Source organism: Pyxicephalus adspersus, chromosome 4 (assembly GCF_032062135.1).
Source record: "Pyxicephalus adspersus chromosome 4, UCB_Pads_2.0, whole genome shotgun sequence".
Lineage (NCBI taxonomy): Eukaryota > Metazoa > Chordata > Amphibia > Anura > Pyxicephalidae > Pyxicephalus > Pyxicephalus adspersus.
In genome coordinates this window covers 17,766,609-17,791,054 of record NC_092861.1, presented here as the reverse complement: position 1 = coordinate 17,791,054, position 24,446 = coordinate 17,766,609, and the positions used below count along the sequence as shown (strand labels likewise).

The following is a 24,446-nucleotide window of genomic DNA, read 5'->3' as shown; positions in this document are numbered from 1 at the left end:
GAACCCTCAAATATAAATATTGGGGTCAGTTTAAGTAGGTGACCTGTAGAATTGGTGCTAGGAGTTACTGCACCCCATTATTTTGCATTGTACCAAATAGGCATCATATGAAAGTGTGAAACTCTTTCCTCTTACTCACAAAGTAAGAAAATCCATGGATTTACAAGCCTCAGTCCAGTAATTTCTACAAGAGAGTTAGAGGTTGGGTAAAGTCTAAGGCCTAAAATATGAAATCAACCAGGACTTGTATTGTAGGTGCTACAATAAATACCTGTTCAGTTCTTGGAGTATCTATGACAGCACTTATGTTAATAACCAGTCCATCACAACAGAGCACATCTCAGGTCTCAAACAACCTTTAACTCTCCTGGGAAGGTTAGTGCACTGGCGGACAAAAATCCCTAAATGCCCTTTTGGTAAGTAAATGAAAAAAGTTTACTATTTGCTAGTGAACTTCTTGAAATTAGCCCATATATACAGATGCCAAGCATGATTTCAGAAGGATCTACTAAGATATTAGAAATGTCAGAACGTAAGGGATCTGTTTTAAAACATATGCAGGAGACATTGTATCACCAAGCACTAGATTTGCTTAACTTTTTTCTATTTTTTTTTTCAGGTTCCTTTTTAGTTTTTATTTTTAATTTTTGTTCTCCTCCTTTTTAGGTTCCTCCTTTGGGGTTGATTTATGGTACTTCTGGCCAATCCCATATGGGACATGGGCTGCAATAGTACCTAGCTCATGTGCACCTTCAATGTGAAACATTTGGTCATCAAAGAAAAGATGAGGTCTTATTTTGTCCAAGATGGGTCCTTTTGGTGCCCCTGCCAGGAAAAGTGCTTCATCTATCTCCAGTCCCCAGGCACGTAAGGTCTTCAAGGCTCGAGCACCAGAGCTGGCAGCGCTCCTGGCTGTCACGAGGTAGGTCCTTATAGGGCATTGAAGTCTTGCATCTTTAGCATAAAACTTCCTTTGGAGCTTTCCTAATGCCTCTAGGAAGCCTTTCAATGGACCCTATAAGACATAATACAAAATAATACATAAGATATAACACATTACTGTTAATGAGGTCTAATTTCTGGGTTTCATTTCTGAATAGTCAGATATTATACCCTCAGGGTATCTGTTAAAGTAGGTAGCAGTATTTAGTTCATTCATTACATTCAATTGAATTTGTTCTGCAATGTTTAACATTGTAGAATGAGTCCAGCTGAATGTGACTAACTACAACAAGCTATAACTCATTGTAATTGAAGGACATTTTTGATTTGAAGGAGTTTTTAAAACTCGATCTAGCAGCGAATGCGGCCATTCTCACTGACTGAAATTTTAAGCGAGAACGGCAAGATCGAGGTCGAATCCTGTAAATACCCTGTGAATCCTCCTGTTATAATTTCCTTGATCTTCCAATGGTTTAGCAAAATCGGTTCGAAATTTCGAGAAATTTTTGGGAAGATGCCAAGGGGCCTGGTCAACCCCATTTCTTTTGGGCTGATTCACCCCTTAAAACATTTTTAATATACATTGGTATCCATATTTTTGCCTTGTGTAATGTGCACTTTTTAGGCACTCTATAGGGTTGTGGATCATTGAAGAATGTTTTTATGATTACCTGGAGCACACCAGAGCAATCAATTTGTGTGATCTGTGTCTACTGGAAAATAATGGATTACGACTTGTTATTGCAATGGGCCTATGTTGAGCAATCAGCCCCATGGATGTGGCATGAATGGACCATTTGTCTCTACACAGGTACAATCTTACATAATTCTAGTTTATTGTGAAACATATTCGGGCTTCAAACCAAGAATTTCATTTTTCTGTTCTGACAAGTGACTGAGACATGATTGATTGCTGTGGGTTACTTTACTTTCTACATTGACACAGCAAAACTTAACAAGCCGTCATGTGAAGAGGTACAGACCACAGAAGCTATAGGTCTCTCAGAATGGAAAAGATTACAGGAACAGGAACCCGATTTAACAACTCTTTCACCCCCCCAACATACATTCACACTATGTAATTCTACTTGGAGCTGCCATTAAAGAACTAGGAGGTCTGTGTTGTTTCAAGAAGGTGATTTGCATATTGATTCTTTACCTGACATTTTCCTTGGCAGGGATAAAGCTGCTGTTTTTGAATATTGGTGAAAAATAATTGTAACCCGTTCTCAGAATATTCAAAGTGAAGTAGCTCAAGGTTCAGCAACCAATCAGCAATCATCTTTCACTCAATGGATTTGCTGCAATCTAGATGTCAACTATGGACCACCTTGCCTCCCCGGTGCTCTTTGAAGACGCTATTAAATAATCCAATGTAAATATTTTTTTTTTCTTCAAATAATTGCTCAGTGTTATGTAACTCATTCTAGCACTGGGCACAAACTTGGCAAAAGTTGCCTCTAAAATCACATAATAATTCTACTGCTGTGTTTTGAAAACATCAAATAATAAATCTCAAGTGCGTTTTGTGATATTGGTTACATTAGATATAACTATAGGAACTGAGCTGTAGTCACAACAAAGCCAGGAACTGAGCCTGTTTCCTTTGGTTGCATGCGCAAAAATGTAGCATTAAAGGATACGTATCATTCATAAATATATGAAAAGTATAAATAAGGAGATGTATTATGATGTATTATATGTTTTTGTCCAAAAAATGTATTACATGCATATAATTTATATAAAAAGACATCATTTTTTTCAAGCAGCGGGTAATGTTTTAGGCTGATTGTTACCGGGGTTCCAATATCTCTATAAAGATAAAGTGTAAGCATTTATCAATGATTCAGAGCAATGTGACTCATTCCATATTCCCCCTATGCTTTCCAACCATCCTCATAAAGGTTTTCAATGTAAAACTATGGGGCTGATTTATTTAAATAATTTAGGCTGCTCAATTACCAAGGTGAATTTTACCTTTGCAAGGGGGAATGTGGGGGCAATTCATTTTACAAAGAATACCCAATTTTGTGCAAAGAAGCCAGAAAAAGGTTTTTCCTTGCACATAGTTAAAGTCAGAAGAGCGGGAATGAGAATTCCTGGTCCAATTCAACCTCTTTCACTAAGCTAAGTGATGTATCCTTTGCAAAGTGAACAGCCCAGATAATCATATACAATGCAATACCAACATTCCAGCATTGTATGCCAAGCGTCCACACTCATTTCAAGAAAAATGTAAGAAGGTAAAGACACATGGTAAGAAGTTCTCTTTGTATATTATCACTTAGATGAAACAAGCATGTAATTCCTGGAAAACTACACACTGCTGTAGGTAACATTTACTGTTATAGTCAGAACTTTTGTATTTTAAGTATCAAAAAGTCTGAAATAATCTACCAGCATTCAACTCCAACTGGGTTCAGCAATTTATAATGACATCCCTAGAAATGTCCCTAGAGAACTCCCTTTAAATTTGTTCTCTGAACTGGAAAAATCTAGATGGCCTTGACATGGTAATACTTTCACTGACTATACCCAATATTTAATTTTCGTACCTGAGCTAATGGCTTGTTCTCAAATTTTTTCTCATGTTCAAAAAATGAATCCAAACCCCTTTCTTTTACTATTTGCTCAGATTCGTCAGAGAACAGCACTGCATCTCCATCAAAAGCCACCCGCAGCTCCTTCTCATGCAGGATAGTATCTCGCTTTGGTGTAAACATGGTGGCAGCTGCAATACCTGAAAGAAAAAGGTCATTAGGAATAAGTTGAGCAGTCATTACAACAAAGATATTTTTTAACAATATCTAATGATATAGTGATAGAAGAAATTGTGTGTATTAACCTGTAATTAGCAATCAAGTGTACTTCTAGTACCCTATAAATTAGAACACTGATATCAGACCACATCGGCAGCATTCAACAGTAAAACCTAGTACTGACTACAACTACTCAAATGTGGGAGGTAGAGGAGGGAAGACATCTTTGTAAAGCCTAATAAGGGTATGCCCAGATTCTCTTCTACAGGTTTGTCTTTTTAGGTTCCAATAGTCAATGCACCTTTGCTGTAAACTGAAGGCTAAGCCTTTACAAGAACAGTGCTGGCAAAGCCAAGGAATAGCACATCTTCTTAAAGCGAACTAAATTCTGCTTAACTTACCTACTGTATCTGTACTCCCTCGCTGGGCACCACCATCTTTCTTTCTTCTTCTGCCCAGCAGTCATCTTGCTTGGCCGTGCCTGGGTGACTTAACTCCCTTGTAGGTGCACGGTAGTTCATCCATCCTGGGCACATTAAAGAATTCATGATTTCCCAGCAAGCAAAGCTGGCGCTGCAAATGCGAAGCTTAGCTTTTCATTTATTCCTGGAGCAATCAGGCAGGTAAGATATATAATTGCAGAAGGGACATTGCCTGTCCCATTTTTGCAAAATTCCCCTGCCTTAATTGCTAAAGTTCAAAGTGGGACTTTAGTTGCACTTTAAATCTGATAATGGATAAGGTCCATTTGGAAGCCCAACTAAACCCAAAATCAAACAAGACAAATTCCCCAAGCTATAATGTTAATTAGTGTAAATTATAAGTGTTATCTTTTGAACTGAACAACAAATTCTGAAACCCATTGTATAGCTTTGTTTGGCTATAACCTATCCACACAACCAGATTGACCTCAAACAATTGCTCACCAACTAATTCCTGTGACTACAAGACCTGTCCCTCCTCTTGTAAACACATTGTTAATTTTATAATGCTGGGATATTGGAAAATGTAGACTGGCATATATTGTTCTTCCAACTATGGGTGTCTGTCTGACCCTCACAAAGGATTCTAAGATAAGAGGAAATTAAATGTAGTCTTGTTCAATTTTGAGTTTACCTGGACTCTCAGGTTGCATAAGGTGGCCCAGAGGGGCAAGGACCTAATTCCTCAGCTTCATGTGTAGACAAATACAGCCTGTTTAGGATGTTTGGTCATCTGTGATTTCTTACTTAACAAATGAAGGTCAGCTCATCTGCATCTCTGACCCACCAAGTTCTTCAATCTATCAAGAAAGTTTGCTAGATGACACATAATAGGAAGACCCGTTACCAAGTTATTGTTTGGTGCCGTTGCCCCACTAGGGATTTTTTTTATCATGTTCTCTGCTAAAGCCAAAACTTTCGTCCCAGATAGATGCCCTCCCCCTCCACCCCTCAAAAGTCTTAATTATATCTGAAATGTTTCCTTGCCTATTGCTCTGATAAGAAGCCAAAATCTTCCAGGACCATGTGTTTCAATGGCAGTAAGTGATTCCCACCAGGAAATGTTTGAGGGAATGTCTGATTTCCTGTTTTATAAATAGAGCCCAAAATGTTGGTTTCCTATATTCATGTTTCATGTAAATGGTCACCATGACAAACAAGTGGGGCAAAACTCCCCAGCAGGTAACAAACAGCAATAAAAGTTGACCGAGGATCTAACTTTTTCCTACTTTATCCAAAAGAAAAACATATAACCAAATTAAATTTACATGTAATGAATATATCCCTACACACTTTTTTTAAATTAAAAAATTGGAATTGCCTTTAATTCTAGATTATAACTTGTTCCTTTGGGACAGATAGCATGCACAGGACAGAAGTTTAGATAACTGCAAGATTTGTATTCTATTTCAGTGTATAGCTTTGTATTGAAGAACAAGATATATAGATATATGTTCTTTTTTATATATGAGGCAGGGATGGGCCTGGTGTAATTGGAAGATGATACAGTATGCTCACAGGTGTGTTCTGTCCTATTACTGTTGAGGAGTGTCTGTGTATTTATCACAGCTATAAATACCTGGGTGTGTGCTGTCACAAATATAGATTGCAGATTTCTGCAGTCTGCGAAATGCAAGTAGTACACTGTGTATACCTAATTGTATTATTAGATAATATGAGCTATATGTTATTCTGGCATCCAAAAACAGGTCTCTAAAAAGAACTTTTTTAGGAGATCTACAAACTCTGGTTCCAAACCCTAAGAGCGGGCATTTCTGGGACCCAATCCCAGAATAAGTAATATTCTAAAGGAAAATAATTAGTCTTTTTAATGTTAAACTTAATATTGCACACAAGGGTTTTCTTAACTTTATGGAGAGATAGCCATTCTTATTTTTAGGAAAGAATGGGGTTACTCATGTGTGTTTCTTGAGTACTAGTGAATGGACAGAATTTTCTCCACTTGTCCTTATTTTTATACAGAGGTAATACATTTACTTATTTTCCACTTGAAAGGTTTATAGCGAAAAACAGCAAAGGAGTTCTACTGGAGAGAGAAGCCCGGAGAACCTGGCAGGTCAGTTTTATTTACTGCAATCCATGCAGTCACTTGACCTGAGGCAAAGCGTTAATACCTACAACCTGTCTATTATTATTTTGCTTGGATGATTGCTAAGCTTATTTTGGCAGAGAGTTATATCAGCCAAACAGGCCAAACCTGGTTTGCATTCCTTGTACAGCAGGAGACAGGTGAAGAGCCACATCTGATAAAAGAAACTCGTATCATGCCTTAGAATGCACTGGAAACCAATATTCTGCTTTTAGCCAAGCCGGTAGTAGCCCAGGGACTTAACGGACTTGTGTATGTGTTCTACACTTAATCTACTCATTACAAGCGAAACATTTCCAGACAGCAGCAAGACCTCCTGCTATTCACAAACCAACCCGATAAGACTTGCCCTTTACTGGAAGGAACTGACTTTTAAGTGTTATCCCTTTCCTGCTTTACTTGCAGTCTAAAAAAAAAGTATCACTGGAACCTAATCTAACATCACAGGTCTATTTAGGCAAACTTAAGTAACGTGTCTAGATACATTGCACCATCACCCGCAAATCCCTTTTTTTTATAAAAAATTCACTTTTGGATACAGAGTATGTGCAGTTGATTATCTGCTCAAGGTTGTTTAGGATTATTTGGAAGTGACAGATATCCAATTGATATCACAGGATCTGTCCAGATCACAGTTTATATCAAACAGCTGAACAGTGCCAAATGTGACTTGCAGCAGAATTTTAAAAAAAACAAGACAACCCTGCTTCAAAAAACTTGCGAAATGGAGAAACCATTGCACAAATTATTTAGTAAAAGTCTATTAGCATGGTAATGTGCTGTCTATAGAAGACATTCCAATTACAGGAGCAAAGCCAGACATAGGACAACAAACTATGTACAAAGCAATATACACCGGTAACGGACTGTACAATGTAAACGTGTGATTGGCAGATGCTGGAAAGACTCCAAGTGGATTCGTCAGGCTCCCACACAGACATTCTAGTGCGAACCAGTCCTACCAACAGTTTATAAAACATGTGAAAAAATATACATAGCCTAGGAAGAGGAACAGACATTAGCCGTTTAGCTGGAAGTCATTAGGGCCCTTTGTTTACGGACAATTTCTACCTTTTCATTGCAGAAACTAGGAAATATCCAAGATGCTGTCACTGTTTATAAAAAAAAATAATTTTCCCCCGTTTGCTTCACAATTGCTACCATGTTTATTTAGCCTCCATTAGCTCTCTCCAAGACTGTAGAAGATAGATTATTATGAGAGAACCTTGGTGATTCAGCAGATCTGGAATGGAAATAGTCCAGGATTGAAAACATTTCCCGATTAATAGCATTTTCTTTTGTTTGAATTTAATTCCAGGTTTGCCAGGTTGACCAGGTTATCCAATGGTAGTCTATGTTCTCCAGCCTTGGAATGCTTTAATAAATAAAATAGGCTAAAAAATTTATTAAATTACTTTGTCAGTCACTAACCTCAGGAGAGTCTTGCTTTGAGGATTCCAGCCAATGATTTGGATGATTCATATCAACATACAAAGTGGCAGCCTTCTAGAAAGACTAATTGACAGCCTTGCACATATTTGCCTTCCAGTATTAATATCTATGCTGCTATAGCTGGATCCAAGAGCAGGAAGGGCTAACTATATATAGGTTAACATAATATAGGAAAAAAAGATTTCTCTAAATATAAACTGCCCCATTGGTATTTGGGGACAACTTTTCAACTTAGTATTGGGGAACGACTGCTTAAAGAATGTATATGAAGTTGGAACTTTTAAAGTTATAGGTAATATTAAAGAATGTATACCCTGGTGAAAGCAAAAATAAGTGGAATACCATGTATGCACCAAGGACCTGGCATTTTAATTTTTCTTTCTCTAGCCTTTAAAGGGGAACTATACTTGGGTGGGTGGTGAGCTTCTGCCATATTCAGCAAGTATGCACACTTGCTAATTTACGGCGCAGGCTTGCTTGTGTACAAGTTCTATAAAGTTATGACAGGTCCAGAATCCCGCCATCGCCTCATTCTGGGAAGCAGCCATGTTCCCCGTGTCTCCATGTTGGACCTTCAGCTCCATGAAGAACCTCTTTGGCCATTTGATTGGAAGATAACATTGCTTTGTGCTTTTACTCTATCACGCAGAAAGTGACAAGAACAAACTTTCTTGGCAAGGCCAACAGGTAATTCATGTTCATGTTAAAAATGTTCTTAGCTTGGAAAAAGCCATCACATCCCTCGTTCTTACTGAACAGTGGGTTAGCATCATCCCTTATGTCCAGACACCGGACCCTAGAAATAGTAATGCTTTACCAGGAATTACCAGGGCAGATTTACTAATAAACAGAGGTATGTATAGGAAAAGCTGGCTAAAACTTCAAAACTTTGGCAGACAAAACAGAAAATGAATACATAGTTCAACCATGTATTCAATGGTCTGTCATTTGCACAGATGTAGAAGAAAGCAGGTGCCCCGACCGGCCATATGTAAATGAGATACAGAGATGAAATACGAGGCACAGGTAGCGTACTAATGGATGGAATGAATAGACGCCTTGTGAAAAGAGCCAGAGAAGGAAAGCATGTGGCCAGACAGCAGCCCATACAAGTAGCTCCATTTTACACTATATAGAACATGACTTCACAGTGAACGTTCAGGCCACAGAGCTGTGAGGAGAAAGAGCACATTCACCGACACACATTGCTTTTTCCAGACTCCAGCATTTGACTTTCCTGTTTAAAATGTGACAAACAGGAGAATGGACATTACCTGCTTCAATGGCCTCTTGTACTTTCTCCGAGTCTGAGGACAGGTAGAGATTAGTGAGGTAAGCCTTAAGGTAGCCAATGGGACTTTTCCCTCCGGTCATACAGAATCGTTCAATGTTCAGGCCTGAAAAATATGAGATTGTTTTCTTAACTTATGCACAAATATTGGAATTCACATTCATGTAGCACTTTTTAACCAATGCTGGAATTTAGAGCTCCATACTCATATTTCAGTACAGTAGCCTTGTGACTACCATTCATTCAAGCTAACTGCACCAACTGCAAAATGCATGTTCTCCTTGTGTTAATGATACTTTCCTTTTTTCAATTACATAGAAACAGAACATTTTGTTTTAAAACCTTGGATAGAGAAGGAAATAGCTTTTAGTTTATTTTGCTGTCTTTATCCAGTTGGGGTGGTTTCACTTTACTTCCTGCCCTTCCACTGTTCTAGAACGGAGACCCATTCACTGGTTCATTCACCAAATGCAAATCACACCTGCTGGACCATGGAAGGTTTGACAGGGTTGAGTGACCACCACTTTTTTGCCCGTTGGGACTGTGCAAGGTCTGAATGCTCAGGAGGGCCTATATAAACTATGAATTTATATAAATTGTATTAATTTATAGGACCGAAGAGATCTTTCTAATGTTAACATAGTTGCAGTTTTCCCTGGATAGCTGGGATATGGACTAACAATTCCCTGTTGCAAAGGTTACTTTTTTTGGCTTTTACAATTAGCATTTATGTGCAATGATATGCATGCCTGTAATAGGTGTCAACTAATGTCAAGGATTCCATGCTTGGTTTAAAGTGCTTCAGTATATGTTGCTGCCATATATTAAAAATAAATATATGCATTTCACAGAATTTATCTTTGCATTCCAGAAACATTTATAAAGGGGGAGCCTTTGGAACACGGTAATTTGTACTGTAAGGAGTTGAGGAATCAATTTGAAGAAAATCTTCTGCAGTTTGAGTAAATGATTTGAAACAGCAGGACTCAAACGCTGCTCTCATCAGAGAAAAAAGGCTCGGGCTTACTGTGTGTTTAACTTAAAAAAGAAACACTTGGGTTTGTTATTGTTCAGTGCCTGACATAGGTGTCATGATGAAAGTCTTCAGTAAGACCACCCCAGGGCAAGCCACCATTTCTTGATTAACTCCTCACCGAGCTCTATCTGCTGACCTCAAACCTACTGATCCATTCCTACCCCAGCTGCCTGTTGTGTTTCTCTCTTTCAACTTCTCACACATCCTAGCAGCAAGGGGGGAGATGTCATCATTACTCATTGCTGAGAAATCTGCACATAATCCTTCTGTTAAGACAACTGTATCAGCAGAACTTGGATACGGGAGGCCTATGTGAGGAGGCAGCAGCCATTTTGTTCAGTGATGGTTCTATCGTGACAAGTTAAGTCTGCGGCCCTGCGATTGAGCGTCTGTTGAAAGTAGAAAAATGTGTGTTGTCATTGGCGCCCTGACATGAGCAAATAAACACATCCACAATAAAGAGGACTGCCGAGTAGATGAAGCAGACGCTTCCCTTCATTTTGGTAGCAAATTTGAGATTGGCTGGGTATTTATTTGACTTACCATAATGATTGATGCTGTTTATGAGCCGTACGCCAACCTGGGCATGGTTATTGGTCATCAGCACGATATCAAAGAGCTGCTCGCTATCTGGGTATAGAGCTCGCAGTTGTCCGTTTACCTCCTCCACGGCCTGTATATGGAAAAAGGAAGGAGGTGTTATGGATGACCCAAACCAAAGAGTTTTATTGAGTTTTATGGATCTGTTTAAAAAGATGTTGAAAAGAGCAGAATGTATAAATAGTTCATAACAACCAGATTCAATCTGTAATTAAAGCAGAAGTAAACCTACAAAGCAAAAAACTGACAGCAGGCAGTAACAATGCTAATCCTATGCTTTGGATATTAAGGTTAAGTGTGCTGCTGGCATTAGTAAGGTATGGGCCAAGACTGGAAGTTAAAAAAGTATTATATGGCCTCACTCAAACATGCATAAAGATTTTCAGATCACAAAATGTATTAGTTTAACATCTTGTCATGGGATATAGGTGCATGGCCTAATGCAGTGTATATTATTAACTCATTGTCTTTCATAAAGCAGGCTGTTGTGATTACCAAGTATCTAAACTAGTGTTTCTCAATCAGTGTTCCATGGAACCCAAGGTTTCTTCCAGAGTTTGCTAGGGTTTTCTTGAGCAATGAGTAGTTTGTGCCTCCTAAGTCAGTTTACCTGACTGCAATTATCTTTTTGGGTATCTGTAAGGTTTTTCTTCCCAATAGCCAGGAGGAGGCATTCCAATTGACCACCACACTAATATACCATGAGCAGTGATTATATTAATTATAGCAGGGGTTCACTGAAAACCTGAAGGTTCCCCCATGTTAAAAAGGTCAAAAAACACTGATCTAAACTATGAAATCTGTAGACTACTGTTAACTTCTGGTTGACTGTCGTAGATGTTTTGTACAGCTGTTGAATGTACCTTACCAGCCATCTGCTATCTTAGCAGACATCTGTTAGCCATTGACATTGTGGGTAACCATTCCTCTTCTAAACATCTACAGATAAGGGCTAAAAATGACTTAAAGCGTACCTAAACACAGAAATTTACCTTTACAAACAAGGGTAGTTTTTTTTAATATAAAAAAATGGTGCAGCACCGCCCCCAAAGTTTTGACTGCCTAGGCCAGGGGTCAACAAAGTTTTATGGCCACTAGGCCATTTATGTGGTGGGCGGAAGCACCACTAGGCCAGACCCGCCCTAATGACTCCGCCCACCACCAGAGAACGCCCCCTGAAGTGAAATCCCTCTCCTCCGTATGCATTGCGGAGGAGAGGGATTTACCTTCAGAGAGCTTTCCCTATTTACCGCGGAGGCGGAATATCAACGTCGGCCGCAGTAAATAGGAGAGCAACAGCAAGGAGGCAACACCGGAGCTCTGGCGGTTCTGGCTCTGGTAGTTTCTAACGCCCCCTGGCAGATCCGGCCAGCAGATTGGCCAGGGGGCGTTAGGTCGTAATGAACTAGAGAATGAATGGAAGTGCAAAGCCTCCCGGGATACCTACGTCAGGCATCTCAGGAGGGTCTTGGGTGCTCCTTCTGCTCATGCCCGAGCACAAAGGAGCCTTTTTGTGCAAACATAAAAATTTGCGATCTCAGACTTGCGCAGTGAGATTGGCAAAATTTTTTTTTTCATCCTACATCACCCGATCTTGCGTCTGGGTCTGGTGGCATAGGATGAAGAACCAGGAAGAAGAGGAGAAGATGGCAGCAAAGAAAAGGGCAGATGTCAGGACGACGCGGGACCTAATGCAAGACACCCCCGGAGGGATCGGACTGCCCTACGGGATTAAAGATAAGTGTATTTTTTTTTTTGCCAGTTTTCAGATTAGTTCCTCTTTAGTTTCCTCTTTCCTATAATAGAGAGGTCACCCCTGCATCCCTACCATTGACAATTTATCTCGCAGCTGTTTTTGTACTATTAACTACCTTAGGGTTTTCTAGTCATCATGACACTACCTTTGCAGGAGAACTAAAACTTTATTGAAGCCAGTGCCTTTGGGACACACATTCAGGGAGCGGAGAACATCAAATATTAGATACTTGTAACCGTCGCCTGCAAGCACCTGCTCATTTAACAACTTTTTGTCAAAATATGAACAAAAACGTTTAGTTCTATATGAAGGTTTACAACTGGAAAATCCCCTCTATTTTATGAGTAATTTAGTGTCTGCAGGAAGTTTCCTTTTGCCAAGATTAATCACCTAACATTACTGGTAATGTTGTATATATTGAAAGGACTAAGCTACACCTGGCTTAAAGAGACACTGACACCTTGTCCATTCTGGGAAAAGTATCCGTTTATTTGCAAGGAAGTTTCTTTGCTCCCCCACTGCACCTTCCGTTGTTGCACTCTGAGCTAAAATTCCAGGTGCTGGCTGATATTGGATGGTAGGAGGAGCAGAAATATAACTCCCTCTGTCATGTGACAGCAAACTTTCGGCTACATCAACGGCTATGTTAGGTAATTATTTTGAGAACAACACTGGGAACTGTCATTATTTTTCAGGAACAGTTTGTAAATAACTTTAATGTAATGTCAGTATGGTGGTTTTAATCTGCAAAAATCAAGTGCCTGGTAGTTTTGGATCCAGTCTTTGGTATGGTATGGTATTCTTTATGGTTAACTTTAAAAACCTAACGTATAGCCTATTCTATATATAGCAAAGAACCGTCCACTAAAACTTACAACTTAACCCTAAACATTTACCTGGACCAGCAAGTTAACACTGAATCCCCTAAAAAAAACATTAATCCTACAGATAACACCATCCTTACATTATCAACATTTCAGGTCTTTTCTCAGTTGGAAAATTTCTGTTTCCTGCACCAAAAACAACCAGCCAGTGCCAAAACTGTTGGACTTGTTGCAATGGGTACCATACTAGGGTTATGTTGGGATTAGTATAGTGTATTATTATTAGTTATAACTCTTTTTCCTAACAGCTGCCCAGCGAACCCATTGTTGTCCAGAGCAGCGATTTGGGGTCTTGGTTTCCAAGCTTTTTTTTTGTGATAAATCACAAAAAACTACATTTTTTTGTGATAAATCACAAAAAACTACATAACAAAAACATATACATGTATGGTACAGATATCCCCACTAAATATCCCAATATTTAGCATAAAATGGGTTAATGGGCAGCTTATTGAATTACACCCCCCCCTCAAGGGACAAACCCCTTTAGTGTAAAACTTCAGTGACAGATCACCCAGTGAACAACCCACTAGTAACAGACCCCATATTGAAAGACACCACAATAAACGGTGCCTTGGTAAGATACCCCCACAGTGACAGACCCCTCAGTGACAGCTCCCCCTGTTACAAACCCTACAATGATAGACCCCTCAGTGACAAACCCCCTCCACGACAGCTTACTCAGAGACAGACCCTTCAATGAGTGAGCCCACAACAGGCCCTCCCAATGACAGATCCCTTAGCTACAAACCCAACTGTCCCTGAAGATAACGACTTCAGTGAAAGACTCCACAATACCAGACCCAACAGTAAAAGAGCCCCTACAACAAGATCCCACAGTGATAGACCCCATAGCAAGCAACAAAGAAGAGTGTCCTCCCATAAAGTGTGATTTTCATCAGCATGTTGCTCTAGTAGCAGCTCTTGTGTATTTGTATAGCAACACTTGGGTAAGGCTGCGTACACATGTGCAGTAATTGTCGTTAAAAATGAACGCTCCACGACATATTGTTCGATAATTGTTAACAAAAAAAAGTGCACAATGACTAGTCAACAATCTAGCTGGAAACGAACGACCGTCCAGGTGGATCCGATTGGCGCTGATTGTTCGTAATCTGCTGTGTGTATGGTCGTTCAGTGATCGTGGATTGTTCTGTGATACACTTTCTCCAGGACACGTCACTTCCTGCATCGTTCAAACGATCGTGTCTAGTGTGTGAACAGTATTGGTGGATTGGTGGATGTACAGAATTGTGCACAATACGTTTCTAAATAATCAGTAATATTCGTTGATCATTCATTTTCAAACAATAATTATTGCACGTGTGTACCTAGCCTAACAGTATGAGGACCTGTTCTTGGCATGTGGGAAGTAGTGCAGGTAGATCTTGGCATTGCCATCCCCACAGGTTGTATGCTGGACAAGTCATGCCACAAAAACATTTAAACTCAAGCCGTCTATCAAATATGGGCGCAGTGCCTTGTGGCTTGCACGTAAACAGGAGTGTTTTGGACAATATTCCGAAAGGTATTATGTTAATGCTTTATCGCTTTGCTGGCCTGCTTGGGCCTCACCCACATAATATTTGACTTACTGTTGTTAAGTGAAAAGGTTTTTTATCAGTAATTTTTTATTTGAGTTAGGTATTTACAATGGGATCTCAATAGTCGGTGACTGTTGTTTTGGAGAACTTTGCAAAATCATTATAGAGACAACCAGGTAACAGACAGTGCCAAGAATATCTTGATGGTAATGCAACAGAAGTACATTAGCCCAGAACAGTAAATATCTTATAGCCAGAACTGTGCAGAAAAATAGAAAATCCGCAGGTAGCAGGTGGTCAGTAAACATTTTAATTACATCAGCCTAACACAGGAGGAGCGGCTACACCTAAAAAAAATTATAGCTAACCTGTATTCACCCCAATAAAGTTATATTTATATTTCTGATACCCAATTATATTGTGAAATGTATTTTTTACATGTGGATTCCAGGACTTCATACTTTAAAACCCTTGCAATAGGGATAAGAATTTAGGAGGCCAAGATTTGACCCATTATGAGTTTATTGGATTTTTGTAAATGTGCAATGATTGAATTTTTATTGAAGTCTACGGTTTGCTATTCCCTGAAATGTGGTATTATCATCACAGCTCCTGTGGGGAGGAGGAAAGGAAAGAAGAATTGTGGCCATCCGTTACAATATATTCCAGTGGAATTTGGTCCTTACCAATATTCTAAACAGAACCTTTTCTAGGCATAGAGTCTGGATGACCAGGAAGCATGTGTCCCCCATTTAGCGAAGATTCTTGGGGAGAGGGAGCCTATGGTGAAATCTGGAAGTCCCTTTAATACATAGGTGCTTTTATAGCCTTCCCTTCACCCAGAATAATCATAAGTACAGGAGTATAGATTAGCTGTTACCTGTTTCCAAAAACATTAGGAAAACTATATAAACACCTAAACACCGTGTAAAAAAAAAAGTATTTTATTAAAAGTATCTGTCTCTAGAAGGGTCTAGTTTCAATATTAGGAGTGACCCCACTTCCAATGCCCACATGCGGTGGTTAACTTTCATTATTGAAAGGGCTGAAAATAAATAAATGCAAGGAGGTGCAAGAACAGTAGGTCTGAAGCAAAGGGGACTCCAGCCAGGAAATCAAGCAGTTTCTATAACACTTGCTGTAGCTTCTAATGTACACTGTGAAAAATTCAGTGTGCAGTAAAATCAGGGTAGAGCTGTGCCAGATAATGTAAGGCTGGAGTTTACCTTTAAGCATCAAAAACAAAAATTCATATTTTGTTTAAGGAAAACTTCTGAATATAAATTCAATATAATATTAAATATTGTTAGAATACAATCCACATATGTTATCTTATCTAATACTACAGGTCAGAGCTTGCTTCAAGGCGTGATCTCCAACTGAAATATTTGCACAAAGTCCTGATTGACTAGGCATGCACCTACTGCATGAAAAGTCATTGTGAAGCTACCATTTAATCACACTGAAATCTCCCAATTAATGGGCTGAGATTTTCACATATCACTGTAAAAGTCACATTTAAGTCACAAGTATTTAACCAGGATTAGGCCAATATGTCAGTAAGTACTGAATATAAAAATAACATGTCAGGTCTCTGCAGCTTTACACGTGCTTCCAAAAAATCCAAGCAGACTGGATTGGTCACAGCCACAATGCAACCATAACTTGGATTAATTTAGAGGAACTCTGATACAGTTTTAGATAAGTAACCACATTTTTTGATAGAAAACCACTGGAAAAATAAATACTGATAGTCACATGTAACTCAAACAGTTATCAAATGCAAATAATTATAAATATTATTCTGATTTTCTGGAAAGCTGATGTTCTGCTTTAAAATTCAACTGGGTTTTGGTGACCCAGATATTCCTGCCCTGCAGCACCAGTGCCGAGATGGGTGCAGGTGAGCCTGGAGTTTCTCTTCACTCCAGTCATTAACACAAGGTCATTGAGCCGCACACCAGTGTGGTCATCCCAAATAGATTTTAATGTTCCCAACATGGACCATGTCCCTCTTGGAATAACCCTGCTCTAATTCATTGTCCCTCTAGATGCATATATGATTGTTAGATTAAGCCTTTTTCAACCTTTTTACCCCTGAAGGGGGTATAATTTGCCTCTTAAATTGGAGGCTAGCGGAAAGAATACCCCCTTACAGTGGTGGCTACAATAGCACCTTTATAGACAACTAAAATCAACATTAGAGTAATACATAGGTGGCTTTACTAAGTGGTGTAGGCCCCAGAATTATGCAAGCATTATCAATGTGAGATCAATCAGCCACAGAGTGAGGAACCAGCAAGCTATAAAGAACCATAGAGCTCCACAGAACCCTGATTTAGAATAACAGGTTTACGGCAAAATGCATCAGAGCAGGTAAATCCTCTGTCCATGTTGTGAGCAATGTCCATGTTCAGGCTAAGGTTCCCCTTTTGCCCTCCGATATGCTCCTTCCTAGCTTGCGTGTACCAGAATCTGAATACATACTTCCCCTTCAAGATATTCTGTGCTTCACAAATGTTGAAATGATTACAGGAAAAGTGTGAACGTTATAATTACAAATCACATATCCTGTAAACACATCAGTCAGGATTACACAAAGATCCCAACAATTAACTTAAGCAGTCCTTCACCCCAGTTATTTTTTTTTTTTTAGCAGAAGTGACATTGACTGGATGGGAAACCCAAAACATACCACCTGATGACACTTACATAACCAAGTTCTGTGTCATCTGTAGATGAAACCATCTATCAGTGTACAATTTACAAGATCTAAGCCAAAGTTTTACAAGGAAACACAAAGGGAGGAATTAGCTATACAGTAGACATGAAAATGGCTGTCAGGTATTTCATGTCAGCTGGTGATTTACAGAAGATTCTACCGTGTGCTGACCGAAGATGGCCAAAATTTTTTTTATTTAGTTGAAAAAGTACATATCCATGCATGCTTATACCAGACAAAAACCTAACTCCATTCATTCACTTCCTAATATGAGGACAGAGGATCAAATGGCCAAGAAATATTGGGAGATCGGGAGAAGATATCACCAAAAATGTTCCAGTAACAAACAGAAAGGTCTAAACCTTTGCCAGATTTGCCCATCCCTGTCTCTTCTTGTTACACTTGCACTGATATTTAAAGTCCTGATGTTATAGGAGCAAGAAATTAGTCACCAAGATCAATAAAGTAAGACCTACATTAAGTGGCTCTACCTAATATAATGATAGGCACATGTCATACAACAATTTATATCACCTAACAGCATAAACTTTTTTGAGCAAATAAAACAAACAAACCAAAAAAATATGGGCTAGGTCACTTTCCTGAGGATGCTGATGTGTTCTAGGAATCTGGTAGGGAATGCACCTCTACGTTTATTAGTTGGCATCATAAAGAGAGTACAATATTGAGGAATAATGAGACTTTACTAAAGCTCTCCAAGGCTGGAGAAAAACATCAGTGAAGCTGGGTGATCCAGCAAACCTGGAATGGACCTGGTCCGGGATTGAAACCTTTTGCTAACAAATAGCAAAAGACTTTGAATAAATCAATTCCAGGTTTGCTGGATCACCCAGCTTTACTGATGAAATTGAATCCTCTCCAGCCAGAGTTTCTGCTCTTTAAGACTAGACTTACTCTTTAAGACTAGATTTTCATAGGTCTAGATTCAGTTTAAAAAAAATACAATAGTATTGATAGCTGGGATGACTGTTGGATGTTACTTCAGGGAATATCAACACAATTCTACTGTCTGGCATTAACACTGGTGTGTGCTGGCGGAGCTATAATTGTCATCCATGCACACCTTTAGTCTCAAGTATATTGCATCCTGATCTTTTTCAGATTTCATATTGATCCAATACAGAGTTTTTTTTTACTGTATTATGAAGATCCATTGGAAGCCAATATGACGTGGTGGTAAGCACTAATTCTTGAGATAGTTGTGAGAAAGTTGATTAACTCATTTGATACCTTTATTCCAAGTATAAATTTTTGGAGGGCTTAAACAGTAAGAACGTTGCCCATGTTAGAGCTAAACTATACATTTATTTTTTTCTATAAACATTTATTTCCATCCAGAGTTACAATATTTTTCTCCAAGTTTTTGTATTGATAATGGGAGAGTTGAACCACTGTCCAACTCCAGCATACCCCAAATATTCTCCAGCACATCTCAAAGATTCTCAATGGGGTTAAGGTATGGGCTCCATTGTGGCCAATTTATGATGAATTAAGCCTGATGCATTGTCATCTTGGAATATGTCCGTGCCATCAGGGAAGAAAAAATTAATTGATCGGAAAACCTGGTTTTTGAGTATAGTCAGGTAGTCAGTTGATCTCGTTTTTTGAGCACATAATGTTGCTGAACCTTGGACCTGACCAAATGAAGCAACCCCATATCATAAAATTGGCCCCGCGGGTTTGGAGGCTTTTTATGTATTTTTATTGTTTTGAATAATAGTTTTATACATATAGTGGATCACAATGATTTTTGGGATCACAAATTTAAAACATATGGACAGTATTAATGTTTTCTTTTTTTTGAGCATAGCCCAACTGAGGATCGAGTAACGTTAATATCCATAGTGTGTACCACATGATATAATTAAACTAATGTCTAAATTAGGCATTACAATAATATTTAGAAGTAGCACATATAAAAAAATACTTTAAGATTTATGTACTACGTCCAGCATATTGGAAGTCCAAACCTGACTCTGTTTGCCTTGCATTCCAGATAACAGCAATCTTAATAGCAAATATATATAAATGACTAACACTTCCTTATCTGTACAGATATTGGTACTATACACACATATCTGGACGTATTTTAACATCTCTTTCTCCTTAAATCATGCCATTTATGTTAGTTTTTTCTTTTGTAGTCTAATCCAGCAGGTAAAAAGTATGTCAGGCCATAAATGTTTTTTTTTGGGGGGGATAACGGGGGAACGGGTTAAAATTGCTATCATGTTTTTGTTTCTGATAAGGTGTCACTTGAAATTTACCCCCATTTCCTGTCCTGCTGACAATATTTTACCAGACTGGAAGTGAGTGGTACATCCTAAAATATGGATGGGCTGATCTGCTAACATTTATGTGCCTCAGCAATTGAACCGATCAATAATTTATTGCTGGTAAATCTCAAAACACTGCATCCACGAGAGGATTAAAACTACAATCAGATATACCAATCACTGTTACACAACTTGTGTTTTAACGTGCCTAGTCGCCCAATCTTTCCATTACCAAATGGAATACAAAAACAATTCAATAGTAACCAGTAACTAGTCTCTTATGATCGGTCAGTTCATTTCAGGTCTGATCCAATCATTTTATCGGATAGGAAATCAGATATTAAGTAAAAATCTATGTGTACTGCTACTAATTCTCCAACAGGAACACAAACAAAAACTTAAGTAGAATAGGGAAAAGCAAGAATCCCAGAATTTAAAAGTAGCATTGATAGGCACAGCGCTGCGTAATATATTGGCGCTATATAAATCCTGTTTATTAATAATAATAATAATAATAATAATAATAAAAGGTAGATACTGGGCATCAGCTGCCTTTGAATTGTCACAAATATTCCATACTTTATATCCTTTATAAGGGGGCAAACTAATGACCTCCAGGGCAAAACTGGGACCAGTGCAGAAAGGGCTCAGTACAAACTTGTCCAATACAGAACTACAAGGATGGTCACAGTGCCTATACAGCTAATTTATAAATGTCCTTGACCCATAAAATCTATCACTTTGCACATTACATACCCATGTTTTGTTACCATGTTATAGAACTGAAACAGCTTTTTGACATGAGTTTTTGGAGGATGATAAAACTGCAGAACCATCATAGCTGATACCCATAAGTACTAGACCTGTTAGGCCCAAGCCAGCCTAGTGATCTGGTCAACTAGCATAAACCTGCTAGCAATAGTGGTGTTTTATTTTTTTCGCTCTTCTACCAATCCTATCACTGATAAATCACCACTAATGAATATCTAGTGTGTCTTTGGCTTCTAAAATTGCCACCATTGTTTTGCCACCATTGTTTTCCCACCATAGCTGTAAACTTTTTTTTGAAAACAGGTTGACCTTTGCATGGCCATGCATTGCATTTGGTCAGGCCATTGATTTGCTAAGGCTGCTCAATATATAACACAAAATAAGTTGTATATGTTGCGCTTTTGAAAGTGCCGAGCACAGAAACCAGTGGTAATACATGGCAGTACATTGCTGTGCATAACTTTGCATTGAACTGGCATAGTGTTTTTTGGGGTGCAATTAAGAATAAGTAAAATGCATGTGTGTGTGTGCTGTCATATTGCAGTATATGCACATTTTTCCGTCAACAAATGTGTACGAACTCTGCAGCATCTAAATTCCTGAATTTTTGGTATTCACTAGTATGAACCATCCTAAGGTCAACAGCATCCAGTTCTATATAAAGTCTATCTAAAACCAAATTACAGGGTTGAAATCTGTGTACAAAGCTGATACTGAATAGATTGGGACACACCTTTCTAACAGCATAATCATTGCAGCTACAAGTGGTGCAGCCATTATACTTCTACCCCCTCCCCGATCGCCTGCAGCCAATATGAGGACAGCTATGTGTGAGTCATGTCCACATCTGAGCAGGAATGTGAGATAGGACGGGCCTGGATCTTGTGTCGCACAGCTATGTATGGTATGTTGGCTTTGCAGCATGGGGAGAAGTAAAGCGTAGGGGGGTGCCTGCAGGCCTGCTGCTTGTCATTACAGGAAATTTGCAAAATAAGGTTGAGGTTGTGAGGAAAATGGCAGGTTTTATCATGACGCTCGGTTATATAGTAGCAGTATAACCTTACTGCAGCCATGCCACTGCTATATAAAACGTTAATATACGCCTTCTGTAAACCTCCATGCATTGCCCTATGTTTCATGTGACATTGTTTCTGGGAGACAAAAGTAAGGCTACACACGTGCAATAATTGTTGTTGGAAATCTTTCATGATCCTTTCCAACAAGTGCACGATGCATGAATGTGTGCTGCTCCATGGAGAAGGCAGGGGGAGAACGACGAAGCGGGACCCTGCTGCGCTCTCTGCCTTTCAGTTCCATTACAATTGTTTGTCGTCCATCATTCATAGCGAGCCCTGTACACATGCAAGACTCTCGTCTGATATCAGCCCTGAGACGATTATCGGACGAGAATCATTGCACGTATGTAAATAGCCCAAATCAGAAAAGTATTGTAATCTACAGCAACCAACCAAAACTACTTGTTTTGTCTGAACGCACAGAACTGCTGAAATCTGATTGGTTGCCCATCACTGTCCCAATGTGATAACTGGAGATGCAGAACATTTGGATCACTCAGCGTACCTTCACAAAGGGGAACGCAGGGCCTGGCTTCAGAGGTTCCTCTTCATGTTCCTGTTGATGGAGGACATACTTTTCTACTCCTTCTTCCTCATACATCTTTCGCTCTTCCACCATGTTGAACAGGACCCTGGATGACACTGCGATGGTAATTGCATTCTGCGGCTTGGGCTGGAAAGACACACAAAATGACACTTAGGAGAACATCTTGCAAAATTTAATACGGTGACAACCTGCTGAGATAGAGAAACTTGCACACCAGGTCCAGTCCTGTGTTATTATTATTACACAGTATTTATATATAGCGCCATCATATTACACAGCACTGTACAAAGTCCAAAGTCATGTCACTAACTGTCCCTCAAAGGAGCTCACAATCTAATGTCCCTACTATAGTCATATGTCAATAATGTAGACTAAGGTCAATTTTTAGGGGGAAGCCAATTAACCTAACTGCATGTTTTTGGGATGTGGGAGGAAACCCACACAGACACGGGGAGAACCTGCAAACTCCATGCAGATAATGTCCTGGGATGTGAACCTAGCGCTGCAAAGGCCAGAGTGCTAACCCCTAAACCACTGTGCTGGCAGACAATTGTGCAGCCGGTGTGTGCATGAAACAGAAAATAACAGCTGACTGCTGGGCTTGAGACAGGACAAGCATTGGCAACTGAAGAAGGATGCTATAGTGATGTTTTTTTCACCTGTTCACCTTTCTTTCTGTCGAGTAGATAAAACAGGAAGTGAGAGGAAATCTTCCCACTATAGTGATGTGGCTGTCATTTGTAAAACTGCAACACAATGCCAACTCTGTTGCTGGTCCCATTCAGAAACAGACAGATATATATGCAGCACTGTTTGCATTGCATATATATTTAGGAGTTTATATATATATATATATATATATATATATATATATATAGTGAGAATGTCTGATCTCACTTTCTATGCAATGTTTCTGTATTTTGGACAGCGTACCTTGTGAATGAGCCCTTAGACAGTTGTCATTGCATAAGTGTCCCAATTGGAAGATTTCCCTTCTATTCCTGTTCTGGTGACAACTCAATATTTTGGATTTTCAATCCCAGTGAAAAGTGGTCACTACAAACTGATGACATCACAGTATGCAACGTCATCATCTTGGTTCTGACTACAATATCTGCATTATTATCGATGACGAGTTATATTAAATGTGTGTTTAGGCTTCTGTACTTACCAGTTTGGGCTTTTTCTTGGGGGCGATGCTATCATAGAACGCCTTGGCCTCGCTGCTGCCCTGAGGACCCAATGTCTCCGTCTTGGGTGATGGTTGAGTAGTGTCCGGGGCCGGATTACCTTTCGTGTCGCTCATGGCGTTCCTATTTCTTCGTGGCACTCGGATAACTGGTTCACTGTTTCTAAAACAAAGTTCACTGTTGCCAGTTGGCAGAGGGGGGGTTGGTTTCTGCACCTTTACGGAAGCTGATGACCTGCACTGTTCCTAATGGTGGACCTGCACTGAATCCGGTGTTAGGACCCTGCAAGGAAGTAAAGTGAAAGTTCAGTAGCTGCTATAGATACAATGAAATGCTGCAGATGTGTGACACTTCCGCATCAGAGACAGAAAAAGAGGCAGGCCAGAAGAAGGGAGATGAACCAACGCCCTCCGCTCATGACTCACCAAGGAGGGGGGAGAGATCCTGTATGACATGCAAAGGCTGAAGATTCATCTGCTGGGTGAATGGAGAAGCCAGGCTCAGGTTTGGGTCTGAGCAGCCAATAAGCATGCAGTAATACAGTGAATAGGAGAGGGGGAGGCTGTAGTCTTGTCCACCCCTTCCCACACCCTGCTCACTGCTATGCAGCTACTACACAACTTCAAAACAGATTATGCAACAGGCTTATGTGAAACAGCAGCTGATACATTGTAGATGTCAGGGAAACTTGAAATACTGCTCCTGCAACATTTTAAGATACATTTAGATATATTTTGCCGTTATCACCCCTGACCAGTGTGAGTGGTGTTTAATATTACATATTATTTATATAGCACCAACATATTATGTAGCACTGTACAAAGTCATGTCACTAGCTGTCCTTCAAAAAAGCTCACAATCTAATGTCCCTACCCTAGTCATATGTCATTAATACAAACTAAGGTCAGTTTTGGGAAGCCAATTTACCTAACTGCATGTTTTTGGAATGTGGAAACAGGAGTACCTGATGGAAACACACACAGACAC

General features: G+C 39.4%; 1 protein-coding gene across 1 annotated transcript; it reads right to left on the bottom strand.

Annotated features, from left to right (window-relative positions):
• Positions 1–411: 411 nt before the first annotated feature.
• Positions 412–24,000, bottom strand: NT5C1B (5'-nucleotidase, cytosolic IB). The gene is made up of 7 exons (XM_072407502.1): positions 23,885–24,000; positions 23,441–23,741; positions 22,228–22,395; positions 10,616–10,745; positions 9,020–9,142; positions 3,498–3,682; positions 412–1,015 (listed from the first exon to the last, which is right to left on the bottom strand). The coding sequence occupies exons 2-7, from the start codon at positions 23,573–23,575 to the stop codon at positions 641–643; spliced, it is 1,116 nt and encodes a 371-aa protein (XP_072263603.1). The 5' UTR covers positions 23,576–23,741; positions 23,885–24,000; the 3' UTR covers positions 412–640.
• Between the last annotated feature and the right edge of the window lie 446 nt (positions 24,001–24,446).